The following is a 21,908-nucleotide window of genomic DNA, read 5'->3' as shown; positions in this document are numbered from 1 at the left end:
TGCTCCCCTCCAAAGGGGTTAAATAAATAGCTCTAACTTTTATTCAGTTTTGTGTGTATATATGCAAATTATTCAAATACTGGGAAAATTCATTAATCAGGATATGAAGTCTGTTTTTTTTCCAGTGGTCTTTTTTTTTTTTTTGGTTTTTGGTTCACACCTGGCCACACTCAGGGTTACTCCAGTTTTGTTTGTTTGTTTGTTTGTTTTTTATTCTATCTCTGGACCGGAGCAATTTACAATTTAAGGTTAATTTAGGATATTTTCCTTCACGTGGCCAAACTGGGTTTGATTCCAGGCACCCCATATGGTCGGTCCCATGAGCACCGCCAGGAGTAATTCCTGAGTGCAGAGCCAGGAATAACCTTTGAGTCTTGCTGGGTATGGCAAAAAGAAAGAAAGAAAGAGAGAGAGAGAGAGAGAGAGGGAGGGAGGGAGGGAGGGAGGGAGGGAGGAAGGAAGGAAGGAAGGAAGGAAAAGAAAGAGTGAGTGTGGGAGGGAAACCAAACAAACCTACAACCATAGCTTCATGAATATATGTAGTGTTAAAGATTTAAAGTTAGTGTACCTTATGGTGATTTGATATACCTCTACATTGTGCAAGGTTTTCTCCCTTTCCTCTTCTAGTTAACACATTCAAAATTATATAGAGTATATGTGTAGAAACATTTAAGCTGCTTTTAGCAAATTAGTTATATAATAGTGTTAGCAGATGGACTCACTATTTTATACATACATTAGATCCTCAGACATTCATTTTTGTTTGGTACTTTTTTTTTTTTTTTTTGGAGTCACACCCAGTGGCGCTCAGGGGTTTACTCCTAGCAGGTTCTGGGGACTATGTGGGATGCCGGGTATTAAACCACCATCTGTCCTAGATCTGCTATGTGCAAGGCAAAAGCCTTACCTCTCTACTATCTCTCCGGCCCCATAGATCCTTCGATAGTCTTCGATGGAGATAGTATACCAACTACTTTCTGAAACTTTTTTTTTGGGGGGGGCCACATCCGGTGTTGCTCAGGGATTACTCCTGGCTGTCTGCTCAGAAATAGCTCCTGGCAGGCACAGGAACCATATGGGACACCAGGTTTCAAACCAACCACCTTTTGGTCCTGGATCGGCTGCTTCTGTGCTATCTCTCCGGGCCCTACTTTATGAAACTTCATTATTATTATTATTATTATTATTTTTGTTTGTTTTTTTTTTTTTTTTTTTTGGTTTTTGGGTCACACCTGGCAGTGCTCAGGGGTTATTCCTGGCTCCAGGCTCAGAAATTGCTCCTGGCAGGCACAGGGGACCATATGGGGCGCCGGGATTCGAACCGATGACCTCCTGCATGAAAGGCAAACGCCTTACCTCCATGCTATCTCTCCGGCCCTGTTTGTTTGTTTTGTTTTTGTTTTTGGGCCACACCTGGCAGCGCTCGGGTTACTCCTGGCTGTCTGCTCAGAAATAGCTCCTGGCAGGCACGGAGGACCATATGGGACACCGGGTTTCGAACCAACCACCTTTTGGTCCTGGATCGGCTGCTTGCAAGGCAAACGCCGCTGTGCTATCTCTCTGGGCCCTACTTTATGAAACTTTAAGAAAAAGAAAAGATTCCACATAAAAAGAATCCTATGTAGACTTATCCTTTATAAAATAATATTTTTTGTTTTTTCGGGCCACACCCATTTGATACTCAGGGGTTACTCCTGGCTATGCGCTCAGAAATCGCCCCTGGCTTGGGGGGAACCATATGGGACACCGGGGGATCAAAGGGGGATCAAACTGTGGTCCGTCCCACACTAGCACTTGCAAGGCAGACACCTTACCTCTAGCGTCACCTTCCTGGCCCCTATAAAATAATTTTTTAATTGAATCACCATGTGATACACATACAGAATTATTCATGATTGAGTTTCAGTCATACAGTGTCCAATACCCAACCTTCCACCAGTTCATATTTCCCTCCCCCGATGTCCTTGGTTTTTTCCCTCCCCCTGCCTGCCTCTATGACACTTCCTCTACTTCTCTCACTTGGGCTTTCATGTTTTCTCTCTCGCTTCCTCTCTCCCTCTCCTATCCTTCCTTTTTTCCTTTTAGACACTGCTTTGCAGTATTGTTACTTAAGGGGTATCATGCATATCACTTTATCTCCTTTCAACATCCAATTCTTGTCCATAGTGATCATTTTTAACTACCAATGTCATAGTGGTCCATTCTTCCCTAACTGCACTCCCCTGCTATTTGTTGCAGGCATCTACCATGGATCAGTCCTCCTGGCACTTATTTCTGTTGTTTTTGGGTAGTATTACCATACTCTTTTTTTATTTTCATATCCCACAAATGGGTGTGATTATTCTTTGTCCCTCTCCCTCTGACTTATTTTGCTTAGCGTAATACTCTCCATATCCATCCATGTATGGATATGGAGATTTCAGGACTTCATTTTTTTTTTTTCCTACACATTTCATTGTGTAGATGTACCACAGTTTCTTTATCCTAAACTCACCAGTTCTCAGGCATTTGGGGTTGTTTCTAGATTCTGGCCATTATGAATAGTGTTGCAATGAACGTAGGAGTGCAGATTCCTTTTTTTATGTTGTGAGTTTGGGGTCCTTAGGGCATATTCCCAGGAGTGGTATTGCTGGGTCATATGAAAGTTCAATTTCTAGTTATTGGAGGAATGTCCATATTATTTTCCAAAATGGTTGGATCAGTTGATATTCCCACCAGAAATGAATGAATGAGAGTCCCTTCCCATATCTACACAAGCACTGAAGGTTATTCTTTTTTTTTTTTTTTTTTTGGTTTTTGGGTCACACCCAGCAGTGCTCAGGGGTTACTCCTGGCTCTATGTTCAGAAATCGCTCCTGGCAGGCTCAGGGGACCAAATGGGATGCCGGGATTTGAACCACTGTCCTTTGGCATGAAAGGCAAACGCCTTACCTCCATGGAAGGTTATTCTTTTTGATGTGTGCCAGTCTCTGGTGTGAGATTTACCTGTTTTGGGGAGTGGTTTGGGCCACACCCAGTGATGCTCAAGGGATTACTTCTGGCTATGTGCTCAGAAATCGCTCCTGGCTGGGGGGGACCATGTAGGACACTGGGGATCGAACTGAGGTCCGTCCTGGTCAGCCACGTGCAAGGCAAACATTCTACCACTGAGCTATCGTTGCGTTTCTCTGACCCACATGGAGCATCATTTTCGTGTGCTTTTTGGCCATCTGTATTTCTTTCTTTTTTTTTTTTTTTGTGGTTTTTGGGTCACACCCGGCAGTGCTCAGGGGTTATTCCTGGCTCCAGGCTCAGAAAATTGCTCCTGGCAGGCACGGGAGGACCATACGGGACGCCGGGATTCGAACTGATGACCTCCTGCATGAGAGGCAAACACCTTACCTCCATGCTATCTCTCCGGCCCCGCCATCTGTATTTCTTCTTAGAGGTACTTTCTATTCATTTCTTCACATTTTTTTGGTGGGTTAAATTTTTTTCTTGTTAATCTCTCAGTGTCTTGTATATTGTAGACATTATTGGTTATTGGGTGAGTCATTTCTTCCATCAGATGGGTTGGCTATGTCCTGTCACCTTTCCCTTTGAGGTTCAGAAGCTTCTTATTTTAATGTACTTACATTTGTTTATCTTTATTTCTACTTGCTTGGTCAGTGGTGTTTTCATCCTTGAAGATCATACAGTATTATCTTCTTGAGGAGTAGGGTTGGGAAAAGCAGTTGTAGTATTTAAAAAACTTTCCTTTTAGGTGGCTTCAAGCTACCAGTACACAGACCCTACCCACTCCCTCACTCTACTCTTTAGAGCTATTCTGCTGAAAAAAAAATGTGGCTTTCACAGTGAGAGGTTACATTGGGAACTTTCCTTTCCCCTAGGACTTTGTAGTAGTCCCATCTTACCACATTAATGATAGCAGCTGCTCCAGCCTTGTTTTTGGCAGCATTAACTCAGGTCTGTTTACTAAGTTCCACAGTTTGTCCAGATTATCAAGTTGGGCAGAAGTTTTGATTTCTTTTTAAGTGATAATGCTTCATACCCACCTTGCCAAAGTAATCAGGATGACTGATAGCATTTCATGGAAATTCTACATGTTCTTATAATGGGTTTTCTATACCGTCTTGACTCGAGTATTCATTCGCCAAAGGTCTCAAAGTTAACCTGTAGCATTTGTCATTGATCTGGTGGCTCTGCCATGAGGACCACAGCCATTTAAGGTCAGCAGTTACTCTTTCAAGAGCTTTAGCACATGCATTATCTCTGTCAGGCTTATACCTTAATGACTTCCAGTTTTGTGTTATTACGATGTAATTTCCCCTTTTTTGTTTTTGTTTCTTATTTTGGGGCCACACCCAGTTCTGTTCAGGTCTTCTGGCTCTCTGCTCAGGGGGTCACTTCTGGCTGGCTTGAGGGACCATATGAAATGCTGGGGATTGAACCTGGATCTGCCGCATATAAGAAAATGCCCCACCTCCTATAATATTGTACGAATCTATCTGTCAGTCAGTCAATCTGTCTGTCTGTCTGTCTGTCTGTCTGTCTGTCTATCTATCTATCTATCTATCTATCTATCTATCTATCTATCTATCTATCTATCTATCTATCTATCTATCTATCTATATCTATATCATTTTTGGTTTTTGGGTCACACTCGGTTGCGCTCAGGGGTTACTCCTAGCTCTGTTCTCAAAAATCACTCCCGGCAGGCCTTGGGGGACCATATGGGATGCTAAGATTTGACCCACCCCTCCATCCTGGATTACCTCTGTGCTATCGCTCCAGCCCTCGGATCTATAATTATAATTGTATTAATTATATTTATAATATTATATTTGTAATATACAAATATATATAGACCCTATTTTCTTGATTCATTTATTAGTAGGCTATTGTAATAATGCAGTAAATATGGGTATACTGCTGTCTCTTGAAGTTAGGTTTATTCCTTTGAATTCATACCCGGAAATTGAGGTGTTTTTTTTTTTTTTTTTTTGGTGGTTGTGGAAGTGTTTTGAAAAACTGTTTTGCAGTTTTTTCATTGTGGTTGCACAATTTGCATATGCCTGTGCTCCCTTTCCCTTCCTTGCCAGCGCTAATCATGTCTTCCCCTTCCTTGCCTGTGCTAATCTCTTGTCATATTGGTAATTATTTTAACAGGTGTGAGGTGATAACTTTTTGTAGTTATGATTTGCATTTCCCTGCAAGTAAGTTTTTTTTTTTTTCCCCAAGCCCCACAAGTAAGTTTTTGGTTATGGTGGCTTTGGTAGCTTTTGGGAAAAAAATGTCTGGAAGTGTCTTTTCTTTTGAAAATGTATGCTTTGGGTATCTTTTTTTTTTTTTTTTTTTTTTTTTTTGGGTCACACCCGGCAGCGCTCAGGGTTACTCTTGGCTCTATGCTCAGAAATCGCCCCTGGCAGGCACAGGGGACCTTATAGGATGCTGGGATTCGAATCACCGTCCTTCTGCACGAAAGGCAAATGCCCTACCTCCATGCTATCTCACCTGCCCCGCTTTGGGGTATCTTATATATCACTTTACCTCTTTTCAGCACCCATTTCTTGTCCAATGATCTTTTTCAACTATCATTGTCTTAGTGATCCCTTGTCTACTCTAACTGCACTCTCATTCAGAGAGATTCTTCCATTTTATTAGATGTTTTTCCTTTTTTTTTTTTTTTTTTAGTTTTTGGGTCACACCCGGCAGTGCTCAGGGGTTACTCCTGGCTCTCTGCTCAGAAATAGCTCCTGGCAGGCACGGGGGACCATATGGGACACCGGGATTTGAACCAACCACCTTTGGTCCTGGATCAGCTGCTTGCAAGGCAAACGCCGATGTGCTATCTCTCCGGGCCCATGTGTTTTTCCTTCTAATTTTTATTATCACACCGTTTTTTACCAAGTTGTTCATAATACAGTCATTTCAGGCATTAAATATTCAAACTAATCCCACCACCAGTGTCCCTTCATACATGTCCCCAAATTACTACCCACCACCATGATGCAGGCACAAAGTTTACTTCATATTATTTATTGCAACACAAAGGTATATGGACGTATCAAAGGTTAGATCAACAAAGGTCAATTTGAATGACTAATATCTAATATCTCCCCATGATGTGGTTTTTTTTTTTTTTTTTTTTTTTTTGGCTTTTTGGGTCACTCCCAGCTGCACTCGGGTTACTCCTGGTTTTACTCTTAGAGATCCCTCTTGGCAGGCACTGTAGATCATTTGTAGATCATTTGGGATGCCATCATCTATCCTGGATCTGCTGCTTGCAAGGCAAATGCCCTACCGCTGTGCTATCTCTGCCCTCCCCTCCATGGTGTTTCTTTTTTTTTTTTTCCAGCTTATGTCTTTACCCCCACCTTTTTTTAAGATTTAGGGACCACCAACAATATTTTCATTGGTTTGAATATAGATGAGAATGATTCTGACAGCCTATGCTGCTGCTCAATTCCACTGCTGCTTTTTCTTCTGGGGAACCTTCACATTCCAGTAGAAAAGAAGCTGAGCAGCAATGAGACCGTTGCAAAGGGAAGAGATCACAAAAGTTCCAGCCAGAAGGGGGTCTCCAGTTTCCTAAATAGAGGTAAAGATTTGGGCCAGGGAGCCTTCAAAGAGCAGAAATACAGTGAGAGCTGAGAGCTGGCCTGTGTGTCCATTGTGGTAGTTGGTGAATGCCTGGAGCAGGGTGACTATAGCCAGGGGTGTCAGTGATGAAAGCAGGACCAGCGCATAACAGCCTATGAAAGCAGCACCTTTCATAGTCTGTCCTTTGTAGTGCAGGACCGGGAAGCAGATGGTGACTGGAGCATCAGGAACAAGGCTTCGCCCCAAGAGCTGAAGGGGAAGCTGTTAGTGACATTGTAGGCCATTGTCCCAGTCAGTGCTACTAATTCCAGTATTACAGATTGAAGCCTTAGTCCTTCAGCACTCTTGGCACCTAGCATTTTAAATACCTGAGGGAGTTTTACCATTAGTGACCCTGCCACAATGCCAAGCCCAATGCCTTTGCTGAGGAAAATCTTGAGGCAGGGAACATGGAACAAGTTCCACTGGACAAAAATCTGGTCGTAGCATGTCTCAGGCAAAAGAATTGGCACCAGCCACTGCCTGAAGGACCCATCTGCCTCGGCTGCCATGTTGACCCCCCATGGTGTTTCTAAAGTCAGTGTATGGATTTACTGGGCTGTGGTTGTTGCTAGTTAAGCCTTCTATGTTACTATTCAGGATCACTGAGGTTGGTTGGTTACCAGGTAACCTTCCCATCAGATTTTCTCTGATACTGCTGGAATGACACTACTATAAAATATTGAGGTGCTGCTTAGCTTCAAGATCCATGAACCTATAGATTAAAAGCAAATTTGGTGGCTCGGCAATTTAAAAAGGTTAAGTTGCTGGGTCCAGCTGTTTCTGACTAAGGGTGCAGTAGTCCTCAAACAATGGCCCGCTGGCCACATACTGTATTTGTTCCCGTTTTGTTTCTTCACTTCAAAATAAGATACTCTGCAGTGTGCATAGGAATTTGTTCATAGTTTTTGTTTTTACTGAAGTCCTGCCCTCAAATGGTCTGAGGGACTGTGAACTGGCCCCCAGTTGTAATTTGTGCAGACGGGGCTCTTCCACGCCTCCTTCCCCAAGCCCCTTTCTGAGTTTCCACAGAAGTTTTAGTCAGGACCTGGCTACCTGGGATATAGCAGCAGTCATTATTTTGTTTTGGAGCTTTCTGCAGGGAAGATGCTCTATGGGGCTGGGGCTGCTGGGTTTTTTTTTTGGGGGGTGGGTAGGGATAGGGAGTTGGCTCTATTTACTTCTGGAAAGTAGTTCATTCTCACCTGAGAGAATTTAGCTGTTCGTATTATTTACTTTCAGGTGTGGAGCTCTGGAACATTATCTGTTGAAGTGTGTAGGGTGTGGCATTGGGCTGTTGTAGTGCCTGTGTGGGGGCCCCCCTTTGTGAGAATGCCACAGAGATATTAGTCCGGATTAGGTTACCAGGAAAGTATGGCTGGCCATTATATTCTTTTGCTATTTATTGGCTTTTGAGCTTTATGACCTATTGTGTAATTTGGGTACTAGCCTTTATTGAATTTGTAAATCTTTTCTCCCATTCAATAGGTTTGTCATTACATTTTGTTGATTGTTTGCTATGCAGTTGCTTAGGTTTCTTTTTGCCACCCCTCCCCCTTAACAGGAAGATGTATGGTACAAGGCCCTCACACATGTAAGACTTGTTTTCTCCCTCTCCCTCTGAGGCACATTCTCAATCCAAACTAAATCTATGCAGTCTTAGTTTGATGCAGTGTCTTTTGTTTATTCTTCATTGTTAACTTCTCCCATGATGCAAATTAGATCGCGTAAGCACTGAGTAAGGTTTAAAAAAATAAGTTTTATTCTCGAAGTGTTTTAGTAAGATGTTTGATTTCGAACCATTTTTAGCTGTTTTGTGTGTGGTGGGAGAATTACCCCCTCCCCCCTTCACTCCAATCATGGATTGAGTCTAGGACCTCATACTTGGAATACGAGTGTTGTACTGCTGAGCTGTATATCCTTTTCTTTCTTTCTTTCTTTCTTTCTTTCTTTCTTTCTTTCTTTCTTTCTTTCTTTCTTTCTTTCTTTCTTTCTTTCTTTCTTTCTTTCTTTCTTTCTTTCTTTCTTTCTTTCTTTCTTTCTTTCTTTCTTTCTTTCTTTCTTTCTTTCTTTCTTTCTTTCTTTCTTTCTTTCTTTCTTTCTTTCTTTCTTTCTTTCTTTCTTTCTTTCTTTCTTTCTTCCTTTCTTCCTTCCTTCCTTCCTTCCTTCCTTCCTTCCTTCCTTCCTTCCTTCCTTCCTTCCTTCCTTCCTTCCTTCCTTCCTTCCTTCCTTCCTTTCCTTCCTCCCTCCCTCCCTCCCTCCCTCCCTCCCTCCCTCCCTCTTTCTTTCTTTCTTTCTTTCTCTCTCTCTCTCTCTCTCCATCCCTCCCTCCCTCCCTCCCTCCCTCCCTCCCTTCTTCCCTCCCTTCTTCCCTCCCTCCCTTCTTTCCTTTGGGGGGGGTGGTTTTTGGGTCACACCCAGCAGTGCTCAGGGGTTACTCCTGGCTCTATGCTCAGAAATTGCTCCTGGTAGACACGGGGACCATATGGGACGCCGGGAATCCAACCGGTGACCTTCTGCATGAAAGACAAATGCTTTACCTCCATGCTATCTTTCTGGCCCCTGTATATTCTTTTTATTCTTGTGCATGTGGGTATTGTTTCCTGACCCTACTTATTGAGGGTCAGTTTAAATAGGCTTTGTATTTTTGTGGGAAAAAATAATGAATTCATTATATGTGTATGGCATGTTTTATTTCTAAGGTTCCATTGTTTTGTAATTTTTTCCCCATGAGGTCTCGGGTATCAAACTGCTTTAAACAGTAAAGCATATGCTTTTTTTTTTTTTTTTTTTTTTTTTTACCATTTGAGCCACATCTTTTTTTTATGCTAGTGCCTTCCTGCACTCAGTCTTGTGGCTTTATTATATATATATATAGTTTGCAGTCAGAAAAAAGAGACCCTGGGCTTTGTTTTGCTTCTTCAAATTGCTTTGGTTATTTGGCATCTTGTAGTTCCACACAAATTTAGGATAGAGATTTTTGTTTTGTTTTGATTTTTGGCCACAACTTTGCAGTAGTTTGGTTACTCTTGGCTACGTACTTAGGGATCACTCCTGGCACGTTTGGGAGACTATATCAAACTCAGGCTGAGTATAAAGCAAAGTGCCTAGCCCACTGTACTCTTCTCTTGTCCTTCAATTGTATTTTTTAAATTAGTCGTCTGAATTTTAGGATCTCATTTAAAATAATTATGTGAAGGGTCCAGAGTACAGTAGCTTTTGCACAAGATTGACCCAAAGTTGTGTGACAGCAAACACCCTCTCCCCAAATATGTGTATTATTTTATTCAAGCTTTGTGACACTTGATGTTGCCACTGATTGTTCCAACCTTATTTTTCAAAAGCCACTGTAATTCTCAGCAAAAGCCACTGTAATTCTCAGCAAAAGAATTGTGAATGATATTCTCAACCAGGACCAGTTCATGGGTTTATTTAACAAAAGACTTAAAGCACTTGTTTTTTTTTTTTTTTTTTCTGCCCGGGGTCTCAGTGTGGGACATGTGACTGGCATTGAAGTGACTCAAGTTCCCATCCCTAGTACTAACAGTTCTCTGAGTAGTACCTGGAATGTGCACATGCCTCCAGTCCCCCACCCCCAAAGTTTAAAACTGTTGTAGGGCCATATCTGACAGTAATTTCTTTTTCTTTTTGGTTTTTGGGTCACACCTGGCAGTGCTCAGGGGTGACTCCTAGCTCTGTGCTCAGAAATCACCCCTGGCAGGCACGGGGGACCATATGGGATGTCGGGATTCGAACCACCATCCTTCTGGAGGTAAGGCAAACACCCTACCTTCATGCTATCTCTCTGGCCCCTGACAGTAATTTCTTTAGGAATCCTCTCGGCCCTGTCACTTGTGGCATTCTTGGGGCCATAATAACCTACCAATAAAAATCTGCTCTAGTGGGGCTGGAGAGATAGCATGGAGGTAAGGCATTTGTCTTTCATGCAGGAGGTCATCGGTTCAAATCCCTGCGCCCCATATAGTCCCCCGTGCCTGCCAGGACCAATTTCTGAGCCTGGAGCCAGGAATAACCCTTGAGCACTGCCGGGTGTGACCCAAAAAACAAAAACCAAAAAAAAAAAAAAAAAAGTGCTCTAGTTTCTTTGAGTAGCCCCACCCCTCACCCCTGTAATCAGTATTATTTGGTATTTTTTTGGAACAGTGAGAGGAAGCAAGTTAAGATGGTGGCCACTGGCAAAAGAAATGTAGAGCCAGTTGGGAAAATGAAAAGTGAATTTCTGCTTCCAAGCTTCTGGAAAATACTTCTATGTTTTGGGCTTATACCTGGTGGCTCTGCACTCCTGACAGGCTTGGGGGACCAAATGGGGTGCCAGGGATTGAACCTGGGCTCGTCCCAGATCTGTTGAGTGCAAGGCAAACGCCTTACTGCTATGTTATCACTCCAATCCCTCGAAAATACTTTTTTTTTTTTTTTTTTTTTTTTTTTTTTTTTTTTTTTTTTGGTTTTTTCGGGCCACACCCGTTAGATGCTCAGGGGTTACTCCTGGCTACGCGCTCAGAAATTGCCCCTGGCTTGGGGGGACCATATGGGACACCGGGGGATCGAACCGTGGTCCTTTCTTTGGCTAGCGCTTGTAAGGCAGACACCTTACCTCTAGCGCCACCTCGCCGGCCCCCCTCGAAAATACTTTAAATGAGAAATGAAAAGGAATGTGTGTTGATTTTAATATAAAATTCTGACTTCCTACAGAGGAATGGGTCAGTGTGGTGTTCGATAAGATGTTGTTTTTTTTTTTTTTTTTTTGGTTTTTGGGCCACACCCGCGGTGCTCAGGAGTTACTCCTGGCTGTCTGCTCAGAAATAGCTCCTGGCAGGCACGGGGGACCATATGGGACACCGGGATTCGAACCAACCACCTTTGGTCCTGGATCGGCTGCTTGCAAGGCAAACGCCACTGTGCTATCTCTCCGGGCCCAAGATGTATTTTTTACTGATGTGTTCTGCCTTTCTGGAGATGCATAAATGGAAAAACGGAAGGGTTAATAAAGAAAGTACAGGGAGACAAGGCTATTTACATTAATGGGTAATTTCAGTACAGGTTTGGAGATTTGTTTTGTTTGGGAGCTACGCACTTCAGAAATCACTTCTTTAGGACTGGAGAGATAACACAGCAGTTATCTCTCAATGCATTTGCATTGCATATGGCTGACCCATGAGGGACCTGTTTGACTCCGGGCACCCACATGGTCCCCCAGCCTGCCAGATGCGATATTTGAGTGTAGAGCCAGGAGTGATCCGAGTGGCCCAGCAACTAATCAATTAATCAATCAATAAAGTTTAAAAAAAAGAAATCACTTCTGGGTGCTCTGGGAACCCTAAACTAGGGATTCAGCCCAGGTCAGGTCAGCCTCATTCAAGGCAAGTACCTAATCTGCTGTGTACTATCTCTCTGGCCTGAGTGTTGATTTTATTGAGAGTTTTTAAGTGGAGGAAATGGTTCTACAATTTGAAAATATTTGTTTTATGAGCATCTGTTTAGAATTTCATGTTGAGAAATAGGAATGTTCTCCTTTCTAGTTTCTGCTGTGATACTGTTTCTAAGAAAAAATATTTGTTGCCAGATTTTTTTGTTGCCAGATTTTTAATTGTTCATGGTTTGTTTTTGTGCCCAGATTAGATTGATAGTCAGAAGAACATTTTCCATGTCTTTGTTCCAAAAACTTTCACATTTTGTATAAATGGCAGTGTCTGTTGAATTTTATCTCATGAATTTAATTTAGAATACCTGGTATATTTGAAGACTTAAAAATGAAGTATCTAGGGCTATTGCAATGCACAGTGGTTAGTGCATTTACCTTGCACACAGCTGACCCAGGTATGATCCCTGACATCCCCAGAGTTTGCCAGGAGTAATGCCTGTCTGTGTACTGTCAGTTGTGGCTCAACATCAGAAACAGCAAAAAAAGTATTTGGGACTGGAACGATAGGTCATTTGACTTGTATGTGCTTACCTAGGTGTGATCCCTGGCATTTTGTATGGTCCCTTGTACAGTAATTCCTCAAGTGATTTTCTGAGTGCAGAACCAAGAGTTACCCTAACAATTGCTGAGTGTAGCCTAAAAAGCAAAAACAAACCAAAAAAGAGGAGTATCTTCACAATTGATTTCAGTTGTTTATAGAATTTTATTTTATTTTATTTTATTTTGTGGGGGAGAAGGGACTATACTGGCTGTTCTCAGCTAGGGATTACTCCTTAACACTGCTCGGAGGACCCTATGGGATACCAGGGATTGAACCTGAGTTCTGTCAGTCAGTTGAAAGGCAAATGCCCTATCTGCTCTGCTGTCATTTGGCTCCTAGAATTTAATTATTGTCAGGTAAGTTTTAGTTGTCTTTAAACTCCCTGTGGTTGCTTACTTGGACTTCTCCATTACTTTTTACTCAGTCTATTCCTATTAGTGTCTGTATCTTTTCTTTGGCTTTGAGGGCAAACCACGCAGTGCTCTGGGTGTACTCCGGGCTGCTCAAGAGGAATCACTCCTGGTGGGCTCAGGGACCATATTGGGTGCTTGGGATTGAACCTGGGCCAGCTGCATGCAAGTTAAGCACCCTACCACTATGTATTATCTCTTGTTCTCATGTCTGTAATTTATGGTTATTTTTTTCTTTACAGATTGGCAAATAGTTAATGGAAAATTGGAATATTTGGTGTATATGGTAATAGTGGTTAAAAAAAAAACAGGTTATGACCTTTAGTAATAAGTAGCAAAACTAGAAAGAATTACTTTTATTGAAATAAAACTTTGTAAGTTAGGTCATTATAAATTTATTGAAAATCTACTTTATTTTTTTTTTTTTTTTTACCAATTTGAGAGAGGTCAGTGGACTAAGCACAAGCTTTGCATGTGGGAGACTTGAGTTTGATCTCAGTACTATGTGGTCTCCCTAGAACTCCCATGAGCAACCCCTGAGTACAGCGCTGGCAGGAATAGTTTCTGAGCAGCTGTAGCCCCTAAACACTTACGTAGAGGGAATATATCTTGAAGTAAGCTCAAGAAAGCTCTCTGATTATTAAAATGTATATTAGTCTCAAGTATGTGGAGTTCATTTCTGGCTTTGACTACATTTCTCTAATGGTTAGTGGCACTGAGTTTTCCATTTGCTTATTAGCCATTTATATAGCTTTGAGGTAATGTATTCAAATATTTTTTTTTTTGGGCCGCACCCAGTAACGCTCAGGAGTTACTCCTGGCTATGCGCTCAGAAGTTGCTCCTGGCTTGGGGGACCATATGGGACACCGGGGGATCGAACCGCGGTCCGTCCAAGGCTAGTGCAGGCAAGGCAGCCACCTTACCTTTAGCGCCACCGCCCGGCCCCGTATTCAAATATTTTGCCCATAATTCCTTAAGTAGACATTCTTAGATCTGTGTGCTTTGAAGATGTTTTCTCCCATTCTGTCTCTCTGCTGCCTTTTCATCCACCACCCCTGTCCCCCCCCACCCCCCTTTTCATTCTTGTAGTTAGTTAACTTAAGGGAATGGGAGTTTGAGATGCAGCTCAGCAGAAAAGCATTTGCTTGTTTTGTGTGAGGTGTGCCTAGCACCACACACACAAAAAAAAACAACTTACAATTTTAGGGTAGTTCTGTGCTTTTGGTGTCACACAACATATAATACATAAACATTGATTTTTCTGTTTTGGGACCACACATTATTTTATTTCTGGCTTTATTCTTTGGGATTACTCTTTGTGGGGCTTAGGGGAACATACTCGGTGCTGGGGATTGAATCTGAGTCAGTCACATGCAAAGTAAGCACTCCACTGTCTTTCCAGAATGCTATTTTTTTTTTTTTTTTTTTTTTTTGGTTTTTGGGCCACACCCTGTGACGCTCAGGGGTTACTCCTGGCTATGCGCTCAGAAGTTGCTCCTGGCTTCTTGGGGGACCATATGGGACGCCGGGGGATCGAACCGCGGTCCGTCCTAGGCTAGCGCAGACAAGGCAGGCACCTTACCTCCAGCGCCACCGCCCGGCCCCGTATTCAAATATTTTGCCCATAATTCCTTAAGTAGACATTCTTAGATCTGTGTGCTTTGAAGATGTTTTCTCCCATTCTGTCTCTCTGCTGCCTTTTCATCCACCACCCCTGTCCCCCCCACCCCCCTTTTCATTCTTGTAGTTAGTTAACTTAAGGGAATGGGAGTTTGAGATGCAGCTCAGCAGAAAAGCATTTGCTTGTTTTGTGTGAGGTGTGCCTAGCACCACACACACAAAAAAAAACAACTTACAATTTTAGGGTAGTTCTGTGCTTTTGGTGTCACACAACATATAATACATAAACATTGATTTTTCTGTTTTGGGACCACACATTATTTTATTTCTGGCTTTATTCTTTGGGATTACTCTTTGTGGGGCTTAGGGGAACATACTCGGTGCTGGGGATTGAATCTGAGTCAGTCACATGCAAAGTAAGCACTCCACTGTCTTTCCAGAATGCTATTTTTTAAAAGAACCTTTAACCAAATAGTCAAACAGGATAAGTGTCTTTTATACTCTTTTCTTTGGCTGCTCTTGTAGTGTCTGAGTAGCAAAGATCCCTAAACAATTGTTCACACAGTTGAATGTATTTGAACGTAATACTTGAATCACTGTGCTTGCACATATGCTTACAGTGAGAATCACACTCTAGTGGTGCTCACACAAATGATCATGACAAGCAGAACCACACTTTCTAGCTGTGGTATGTCAGGAAATCTTGTAGAGTGAGAAGTCTCAGGCGACATAACTACCCAGGATGTTTTCAGCATGTGTGGCAGCACTGTGGATTAAAACTCAACTCCCTTCAATTTTTCAGGACATACAGCTTACTTCATGAAACTGGGATGATTTGAAATGCTATATCTTGATAATACATAAAGAACCTTTTAGGATCACAGTGAAGAATTTCTTCAAGGCTTTTGGTGCTTTCTTTTATTTCAAACTTTATCATTGCAGCCAAATATTTTGTTTTGACATAATTTTTTCTCCTTTGTTTTTGAGAAAATGTCTTTTTTTGTTTTGTTTTGTTTTTGTTTTGTTTTGGGTCACACCCGGCAGTGCTCAGGGGTCACTCCTGGCTGTATGCTGAGAAATCGCTCCTGGCATGCTCGGGGGACCATATGGGATGCCGGGATTTGAACCACCGCCCTTCTGCATCTAAGGCGAATGCCTTGCTGCTGTGCTATCTCTCCGGCCCCGAGAAAATGTCTTAACAAATTCTTCAGACATAAATAAGCATTACTTGCTTAAAGGTCATTAGAAGTAAAAAGACTCATGAAAAATAATTAGTTCAATCTCCAGTACTGAGTTTACCTTTTTTGAGACATTCATCCTATTTCATTTTGTTAAGCAGAAGTCTTTCATACTTAATTGTTAGTTGTAAAAAAGATCTGTATTCATGTATTTAGTTATACTACAATCTGGGATTTTGGAGAAGGTGATTTCTTCTACAGTTATTGTCTTTTTTTTGGGGGGGGGGTCCACATCTGGCAGCGCTTGGGTCACTCCTGGCTCTGAGCTCAGAAGTTGCTCCTGGCAGGTTTGGGGGACCATTTGGGATGCCGGGATTCTAACCCAGGTTCTTTCTATGTTGGCCTTACTGCTGTGCTATCACTCCAACCACTACAGTTACTGTCTTTTTTTTAAACTTTAATTATTGATTGATTGGCTGTTGGGCCACACCCAGCAGTGTTCAGTGGTGACTCCTGGCTCTCCTTGAAGACTGGGGGACCGAATGGGATGCTAGAAATTGAACTGTCTCCATGCTGGGTTGGCCAAAGACCAGGCCAACATCCACCACTGAGCTATATCTCTCCGGCCCCTACAGTTATTGTCTTGATTCATTCTAAACTACCATAATTTTTACCCATTTATACTTTTGCATGATCAGTGCATATGTTAACACATGAAAGAGTTGTAATAGCTTGGACTTCTTGGGCTATACTTTGAGGGCATATAGGGTTTATAGGATCGTGAGTAGGATTGCTGGCTGGGATGGAAGAGTGAATGCAGAAAACAGTTCCCTTATTTTAACACACTGACATTAATGCTGTAGTTTGTGCTAATTAAGTACATTCAAGTTTGAGCACTGGTTTTTGTTTGTTTGTTTGTTTTGGTTTTTGGGTCACACCCGGCAGCGCTCAGGGGTCACTCCTGGCTCCATGCTCAGAAATTGCTCCTGGTAGGCTCTGGGGACCATATGGGATGACAGGATTCAAACCACTGACCTTCTGCATGAAAGGCAAATATCATACCTCCATGCTATCTATCTCGGCCTCAAGTTTGAGCATTGGAAGGTACTGGTGTCATGGTTTTAAAAATATGAGTTTATATAAGCCAAATGTCTACTGCCAACAATAGCTGTAATTACTACTCCTCGGGAAGATGGTTGGCATTTCTGACTCAAGGAATTGGGCTATTAAGGCATGTAATATGAATGGTAAAATATGGAAGCACGGGCCTGGAGAGATAGCACAGCGGTGTTTGCCTTGCAAGCAGCCAATCCAGGACCTAAGGTGGTTGGTTCGAATCCCGGTGTCCCATATGGTCCCCCGTGCCTGCCAGGAGCTATTTCTGAGCAGACAGCCAGGAGTAACCCCTGAGCACTGCCGGGTGTGGCCCCAAAACAAAAACAAAACAAAACAAAAACAAAAATATGGAAGCACAGTAAATTACGTTAAAATTGACGTAATAAATTGATGGGGATAAGTACATGAGGAAATTTTTTTCTTAACTTTATGGCCACTTGTTAGAAAAAGAACTGAAACACCTTTAATTTTAGTTACTTCAGTTTGTCACAGTGAGTGTGTGTGTGTGTGTGTGTGTGTGTGTGTGTGTGTGTGTGTGTATTCCACATTTTTTGTCATGTTGTGGGGCATGCTATGGATCTGGCCCTAACTTGTTTTGTTTTGAGTCACTCACAGTGCTGCTCGGGACTTATTCCTGAGTCTATGCTCAAGATCACTCCTGGTGGAACTTGGGGGAATCACATGAGGTGCCAGGGATTGAATGGGTTGACTAGCCCTGTGCAAGGCAATTGACCTACAAGCCGTGTTTTTGCTCTAGTCCCAACCTTTTGACTTGATTTTTTTTTTTTCTTGGTTTGACACATACTTATATTGTTCTTTGGTTTTGATCCACACCCAGCGGTGCTCAGGGATCTCCTGGCTCAGTGCTTAGGGATCATTTTTTGTGTGCTCGGTCAACCATATGTGGTGCATACAAGGTCATCTGCATGCAAGCCATACTGTACCTGCTGTTTGTCACTCAGTCAGTATGGTAGTATAGTGGGTAGGGCTTTTGCTTTGAACACAGTTAGACCCTGAACCAATCTTTGGCATCTCCTGTGGTCCCCCTGAGCTCTACTGGGTGTATCTTCAATCCTCCAATCCCCATCAATAAGTAAAGGACAAAATATTTTAAAAAATGACAGCTGACAGCAAAAGGAGAAACCATATCTATTTTCTGGATGAGAAATCTTTTTCTTTGTTTTTTTTTTTTTTGTTTTGTTTTGTTTTTGGGGGGGGGCACATCTGGCGGTGCTCTGGGGTTACTCCAGGCTCTGCTCAGATCACTCCTAGTAGCTCTGGGACCATATGGGATGCTGGGATTTGAACCTGGGTCCATCCTGGGTCAGCCTTGTGCAAGGCAAATGGCCTACCACTATACTATCTCTCCAGCCATGGGAAATTATCTTAGATAAGCATTATAATAATAAACATTACTGTGTTTGAATCAAGAATTAGGAGAGGGGTCGGAGCGGTGGCACAAACCTTGCATGCACTAACCTAGGACGGACCACGGTTTCCCATATGGTCCCTCAAGCCAGGAGCGATTTCTGAGTGCGTAGCCAGGAGGAACTGCTGAGCATCACCATCACCGAGTGTGGCCCAACAAAACAAAAATTAAGAAAGTTAGAATTGGGGTTCTTAAAATCGGTCGTTTTTGGTACATTGCTAACAAAGATGTGTTTTTTGTTTAAAAAAGTAAATATATTACAACACCTATCTTGTGTTCTAATCATTTGTTGTTTTATTGTAGGATTCAGTGGTCCCAATTTAAAGGCTATTTTATTTTCAAACTGGAGAAAGTGATGGATGATTTCAGAACTTCAGCTCCTGAACCAAGAGGTCCTCCCAACCCTAATGTTGAATATATTCCTTTTGATGAAATGAAGGAAAGAATACTGAAAATTGTCACTGGATTTAATGGGTATGCACTTAATTCTTTAAGTGTTGATGTATCTGGTTGTTTGATCGTTGTTTCTCCATTAGAATAAGTGTTATGTATTTACAAGTACTTAAAATATTTTTTAAAAAAATACATTTTTTGAGGTTTAGGTGACATTTGATCTTTAAAATAGGTATGGCAGTGATATGTTTTCAATTTTTTCTTTCCTTTTTTGTATTTAGTTTTATTAATCTTCATACTTGTACAGAATCTGTATTTCACTGAAAGAAGTAACATTTCATTTAAAATGAAAAATTTATATTTATGAAAGTATTCTACTCGGTGACTTCTATTACAAATTTTAAGTCTCTTTCCCCCTACCCTTAGTAACTAATAACCATTTTCAGTAGTTTGTAAAAACATTGCACTGGAAAGATACTCTGCACTAAAATAAAGCTGATCTTGAAAAAATGTTACTGTGTCTGTTTCATTTGAAGTACTTAAAAGAGTTCATATTTAGTCGTAGATTTTATCTGAAGGGGTTTCGGTTGTGGGTATTTTTATATCATAAAGGATCTCATTCTTTACATATATTTAATCACATGGGATTTGCAGTAAGATATAATGTGACTTTAAATTGCCTGTTATATCTCATGGTTACTTTGTTGCTGTTTGAAAATTGCTTAACATGTTAAATCCTCCTATGCTTATATTTTAGATCTGTTACCAAAATACTCTGGATATTTTTTTGTTTGTTTGTTTTGCTCAGAAATCATTGCCCCTGGCAGGCACAGGGGACAATATGGGATGCCGGCATTCGAACCACGGTCCATCCTGTGTTCATCCTGTGTTGGTCATGGTGCAAGGCAAACACATTACGGCTGTGCTAATGATTTGGTCTCCAAAATATTAAGGATAATATTTGACCATGTTTTATACTTACCAGTTAGTTCTCCAAGAGCTTGGGATAGGAAAAAAGGCATATTAACTTTGTACTATGCTATGCTGTTGGAAATTATTTTTGAACATACACGTTTTATGTCAGTACTTTAATTTTAAAAGCACACATCTAGAAGAATCTGTATTAGGTATATCTACTATGTGTATTAGGAGTGTTTGTGTATTATTTGCTATTGAGTTCAAGGAAGAAAAATACATCTTGGATACATTTTAGAATGTTATAGTTTTGTAATTATTAGACATGGCAGTAACCTTTTTCAGTTAGCAGTGACTTATTATTTGAAAACAAGTATAAGAAGAACTAGGTCAGATTGTATTACTATATTGTGATAAGCTAATTTACTAATGAATCTGAAATACCAGTTTTGATGGTTCCAAGTTAAATTGTACTGGATATAGAGGGGTTAATAAATAAACACAAGTATTTGTAATTTCCTTCTTTTTTCCTTTTTTGGATCATACCTTACTCTACTTTAGTAGGGAAGAGTGGGGGGGGGGCATGGACCATGTGGTTGCATAGGATTAAACCTGGGCCTACAAATGCAAAGCATGCACATTGTGTACTCATATTCATCTCTCTTCGGATCAATAACCTATAATATATATAAACAAAAGTTATAGAATATTAGAGAGAGCACCCAGGCAAGCTTCCTACCCACTGTACTCTTATCACTCTGGTCCCCAAAAGTATGACATTTTTAAATTTAGAAAGATCTTCAGGTCATAGTAATACATAAGAGAACCATTGTATTTTTCTTTCAGAACATTGAAGTTTTTAAAACATTAAGAAACATCAAAGCTGTGCCGATTGTTTACTTGTTTAATTGAAATAGCTGCATTATTTTCTATTTCATAAATAGGTAATATTTGCCCTACTTGCATTGATGGTGGGTATCTGATATGTTTTCATGGTGCAAAAAAAAAATACATTGTGAGGTGATCTTTTACTTGAATAATTTTTAGTGGTAATATTATATCAGAGAGGGCCGGTATGGTGGGGCCAAGCAGTAAGGCAAAAACAAAACAAAGCAAAAATATTATCAGAGAGCAGAGGTAATTTCCTTCTTCAAATTGACTGGAACATCAGGGGCCAGAGTACAGTGGGTAGGGTGCTTACCTTGAACATGTCCAGCCATGGATACCCAGCATTCCATATGGTCCTCTGAGCCTATCAGAAATAATTCTTGAACGCAGAGTCAGGAGTAACGCTGGAGCACTGCTGGATGTGGCTCCAAAGCAGAATAGAAAACAAATAGTCTGAAACAGTGAATACCTGAACTAATAGGTTTTCAGATTTATTCTTTGGATTTTATTTTGGTGCTATAACCAACTGTGTTCAGGGCTTACTCCTGGCTCTGCTTAGATCACTCCTGTCAGGAATCTGTAGACCAAATTTATTAAATGAATGAATGAGAGGAATAAAAGTATGGTTCTATATCTGTGTTTTATTTAATGGAGATGGTAGAATTACATTAAGCTGAATGCTTACATTCTTTTTGTGTGTTTGTTTGTTTGTTTGTTGTTTTGGTTTCTTGGGCCACACCCGGCAACCCTCAGTGGTGTTATTCCTGGCTCTGCCCTCAGAAATTGCTCCTGGAAGGCTTGGGGAACCATAAGGGATACTGGGAATCGAACCCGGGCCCATCATGGATTGGCTGCGTGTAAGGCAAATGCCCTCCCACTGTGCTATTACTCCAACCCCATTAAATTCTTTTTTTAAAACTTAGCCAAAATTTATGCGCCACTGCTCTGGCCCCTATTGTCCTTTTAAAATTACTTTAGAGCTTTAATATTTTATAGGATTAAAGCTACTCTCCAGAATTGAAGTTAGTTTCTGAGGGGAGAAACACTGAAAATTAAAATTAACAAAAGTAGAAGCTTTAATGAAATGGTCAATTAAATTGATAATTGTTGCCACTTATCTCCTTTGTAAGGAATTATAGTGAACAAGAGTATAAAGGCTTACTCAAACTGGGGTCAGCTTTAAAAATATCTTCCTTTCATGGTTACCATGAATACAATTTAAGAACTATTAGTTAATTGTGTGTGTGTGTGTGTGTGTGTGTGTTTGTTTGTTTGTTTGTTTTTGGGTCACACCCGGCAGTGCTCAGGGGTTATTCCTGGCTCCATGAATACAATTTAAGAACTATTAGTTTG

The 21,908-nt window shown here is 41.2% G+C and overlaps 1 protein-coding gene and 1 pseudogene across 1 annotated transcript in view; one reads left to right on the top strand and one right to left on the bottom strand.

The window, feature by feature from the left end:
* PPP4R2 (protein phosphatase 4 regulatory subunit 2) overlaps positions 1–21,908 on the top strand; it is a 64,443-nt gene that overhangs the window by 29,723 nt on the left and 12,812 nt on the right. Inside the window, exon 3 of the mRNA XM_049776910.1 lies at positions 18,663–18,833. Within this exon, the coding sequence (XP_049632867.1) occupies positions 18,663–18,833 (171 nt within the window). The remainder of the gene's footprint in view (positions 1–18,662; positions 18,834–21,908) is intronic.
* On the bottom strand, positions 6,442–7,133 carry LOC126013614 (mannose-P-dolichol utilization defect 1 protein-like; annotated as a pseudogene).

This window comes from Suncus etruscus, chromosome 7 (genome assembly GCF_024139225.1).
Source record: "Suncus etruscus isolate mSunEtr1 chromosome 7, mSunEtr1.pri.cur, whole genome shotgun sequence".
NCBI classification, from domain to species: Eukaryota; Metazoa; Chordata; class Mammalia; order Eulipotyphla; family Soricidae; genus Suncus; species Suncus etruscus.
The sequence above is the reverse complement of the archived record's forward strand: the minus strand, read 5'-3'. Positions and strand labels throughout refer to the sequence as shown.